Source organism: Trachymyrmex septentrionalis, unplaced genomic scaffold, assembly GCF_001594115.1.
Source record: "Trachymyrmex septentrionalis isolate Tsep2-gDNA-1 unplaced genomic scaffold, Tsep1.0 scaffold20, whole genome shotgun sequence".
Classification (NCBI taxonomy): Eukaryota; Metazoa; Arthropoda; class Insecta; order Hymenoptera; family Formicidae; genus Trachymyrmex; species Trachymyrmex septentrionalis.
In genome coordinates this window covers 1,750,518-1,754,106 of record NW_017305180.1, presented here as the reverse complement: position 1 = coordinate 1,754,106, position 3,589 = coordinate 1,750,518, and the positions used below count along the sequence as shown (strand labels likewise).

The window sequence follows — 3,589 nt, the reverse complement described above, 5'->3', positions numbered from 1 at the left end:
TATATATACCAAAATTGATGAATCAGAATTTTTTAATAATATTGTTATATTACATTTAGTTTACTCATGTTTTATACAATTTTTTACACAAATCTCTCTCTTACATGAAATTATTCATCAACTGCCTATGAAATTTTGATGCACTGCTATACGAGATCATGTTAAATTTATATACTGTGACACACAAAGCGCACTCATGGTTTTATTGTCCGATATATTACAACAATCACTATTGGTTTTCGATGAAATGACCATATACATATGACATTGTCGATAACGATGATCGATAATCGGAAGCTTTTTCTTTGTAGAGTCGTTTACTCTGCACTCAGTCGTTTACGATGCACTCACTAGACAAAGCATCTTAGCGCTTGCTCAATAAAAAAAGTTGATAATGATATTATTAATCTCTCCCACAACACTTTTAACATTTTTATTTAAAACATGGTCAAACCTACTTGTCCATTTTATCTATATCATAACGGACATTAATAAACTTACGTTTTTTTATTAAGAAAAAGAAAATTTTTATAAAGAAAAAATAAAATTTTTTTTTAAAAGGCTTAAATAATAATGCTCAATAATAATGCATAAAAAAAGTACAAAAAATTTCTATATTAAATTTTTTTTTTTTTCATGCATCTGTATTTAGAATAGCTATAATAGCTGTAATAACTATGACATATTAATGTATTTATTATTTTTTATACAAACTATTATTTTTGTAAACTATTATTAGTAGAATAAATTGGAGAATTTTTTAAAGTAATAGTGTAGGTAGCAGAAAATATAACAAAAATTCCTATAATAATTTATACGTTAAACTTAAACATAAAAATATGAATAAGAATAAAATAATGAAATTATTATCGAAATAAAAGCCCATTTGTAAACATTTATTTCAATAGCATAAAACTTGATAAATATAAGAAATTCGAAAATTGAATTCAATTTTTTCATTCAAAATTATACTATATTAGAATTATTTGAAATTATATATTATTTTATCTTACAAAAATATGGATAAATATAGATTTCATAAAAAAATAAGTAATAATAATTCTTATTCTCACATTATTTCTAAATTATAAAAATTTATTTTTATGTTTTTAGAGTTTATATATAATTAATTTAATATTTTGTGTATTACTTTGTTAATTTTTTACATAATATAGACCGAAACATTTTATTTCAATGAATACATTCAACAAAGCTGACTTTTTTACGAAATAATAAGTGATAATTTAAAAAATTTCATAATCATCAATCATAATTTTTTTCATGGTTTGTAATCGTGTAGTTATGTTGAGATAAAAGAGTTAATTCGCCATGCAAATTAAGTCCATATTTAAAGCCATTCAACTTCCGGACTCTTGACAAAGATCGTACGAATTTTGTATTGAGATTGTCTGACAAAACGTAAGCTGATAGTTTATGAAGTAGAATAAAGTCAGAACACATCCGAAACGGAAACCGACGAACCTTTCGTCCAACCTGAAGGACGACCTGGACAAATCGCTCCAGGCGCTCATACTCCGGCTTCGTCTCCTGCAGGACTGCTGCGGCGCCAGCAGTCTATTGCTGCTCCTTCGTCTAGTGGTAGCCAGATTCTCTGCTTGAAAATATACTCTAGGTGCTTTCTGCTGGGACGCGCTCGGTGGCGTCGAGGTTGGCGTAACCGCCGTCGAAGTGTGGAGTTCCGGCAAGGCCTCGTAGTCCCATGCTCTTGCGCCCATATCGAGCAGGGGCACTGACGAGGCTGTGCTGGAACCACGGAGCGGGTCCCGAGGCTTACGATAATGAAACAGGGCGAAGATCTTACAGCACTCTGACTCGTTCTTTTTTTCCTTCTTCTTTTTCTTCACTGCCGGCAGCTTCACTTTGAAATGATCGCAGGACGTGTGAGATTTACCGGCGACGTCCGGCCACATAGTTCCTTCGACCACATCGCAATAAATCTTCTCCAATCATTCAACTGAATGGTTATATTTAATCGATGAAGCACAGTAAACAAATCCGAAGAAATACATAATTGATTGATAATAAAGAAGAAGAATTAACGAATCTTGAATAAACATCTTGAGGAAATGATGATTAATTAGCTTATTATAAAATTTGTCCATTTCTTCTATGATTTTTATACTGTTGTGGTTTTATTTCGCAAAATTATAACGTAAATGCTTCCTTCGTAGCATTTCCATACTCATATTCTCCATTAATCTTGCATGAGCAGTCATTGTTTCTTTAATTACCAAAATCAAATTTGAAGAGAAATGACTATCAGAGATTCAAAATTCATGCTCAAACGTTGCACTAAATTAGCAAAGCCCTTCTATTTTTAATTTTTAAAGGGATTTCAAAGAAGATTCAATTAGAATATTATTCTTCTTTCTTGATTTATAGCAGACAACGAAATTGTGGAAAAAAACGCAAGCGTCTGCTTAAAGTTGCTTCACTATCTGTGAAAGTTGATTACGTTCAAGCCAAAAAGTGTTGTCTTCTTTACAGAAATAATTAGAAACATTCGGCAAAAGTAAGTCGATGAAAAAGAAGAGAAGGTAATCTTGTGAGAGCTATTTGTGTACGATGAAAGAGACTCTCAAACGATTTAAATAATTTCAATCTTATTTCCAATCCACCAAGTAAATTTTTATCAGAAGTAATCTGTAAGTTCCTGCAGAAATGGAAGACGATACTTGTAGATACGGTAACTTTGCGAAGTGGTTTCACATAATTAAAGTATTTCTTGCCTTGTTGAGAATATTACAAGCTATTGCACAAACCACTACAGTTGATATTACTTCAACTAATTTAAGCTCTTAATACCATTAATAACATCCATCAAAATTCCGAAACTTCGTAGCTCTAAATATTAATTTCTCCGATGTTAATTTACTAATTTTTAATAAATCATTCATATTAAACATTTACTTTTTAAAAACTGCAGTTTCTCAAAATTTTAACTGCCAACAAGTTTTAACAAATCTCATATAACTAACATTTTGATGTAATAAATATCATCGACGATATTTATATTTCTTTTGTTAACTATGTGGATAACAATTTGCGTTGACTACTTTTAATTATCGAAAATGCATCAAAAAGCGTAGTTTAGATGATAATAATAATAACAAGCGCAGAGTAATTTGAAGTTTTGTTCTATTCTTGCTCAACCGTTGTCAAACTTCGATTACTGTAAGAAGAATTTTATGAAACTCGGTCTTCTAGTATTATGTTTGACATTAAGTGACACTCACGTTGAATACCATCGACGTGAGATAACAATAACGATTGATCGCAAATAACAATACAACAGCGTGCAACATTAACGCACCTTGCGCAACTATGGAAGTATATTTGGCAATTTCATTAGAATCATTTTGTATTGATTGGCACCTTTTTGCTCGAGAAATGAAAATATACTTATGTTAAAGTTTTGTGAGAGATGAAATTCACACTTTCTCTTTTTTAAATAAAAGTTAAAAGAGTTTTCTAGTAATTTAAGTGGTCACTTTTTTATCAAAGTAGAGCGTTTATTTTAAACTTATATTACTTTACGTACTTTTTATGCATTGCAAACTACTTATGT

General features: G+C 30.2%; 1 protein-coding gene across 1 annotated transcript in view; it reads right to left on the bottom strand.

Moving 5' to 3' along the window:
* The window catches only part of LOC108747556, a 4,149-nt gene extending 2,186 nt beyond the window's left edge, over window positions 1-1,963 (bottom strand). The window contains exon 1 of the mRNA XM_018485115.1: window positions 1,483-1,963. Within this exon, the coding sequence (XP_018340617.1) occupies window positions 1,483-1,931 (449 nt within the window). The 5' untranslated portion in view covers window positions 1,932-1,963. The remainder of the gene's footprint in view (window positions 1-1,482) is intronic.
* Between the last annotated feature and the right edge of the window lie 1,626 nt (window positions 1,964-3,589).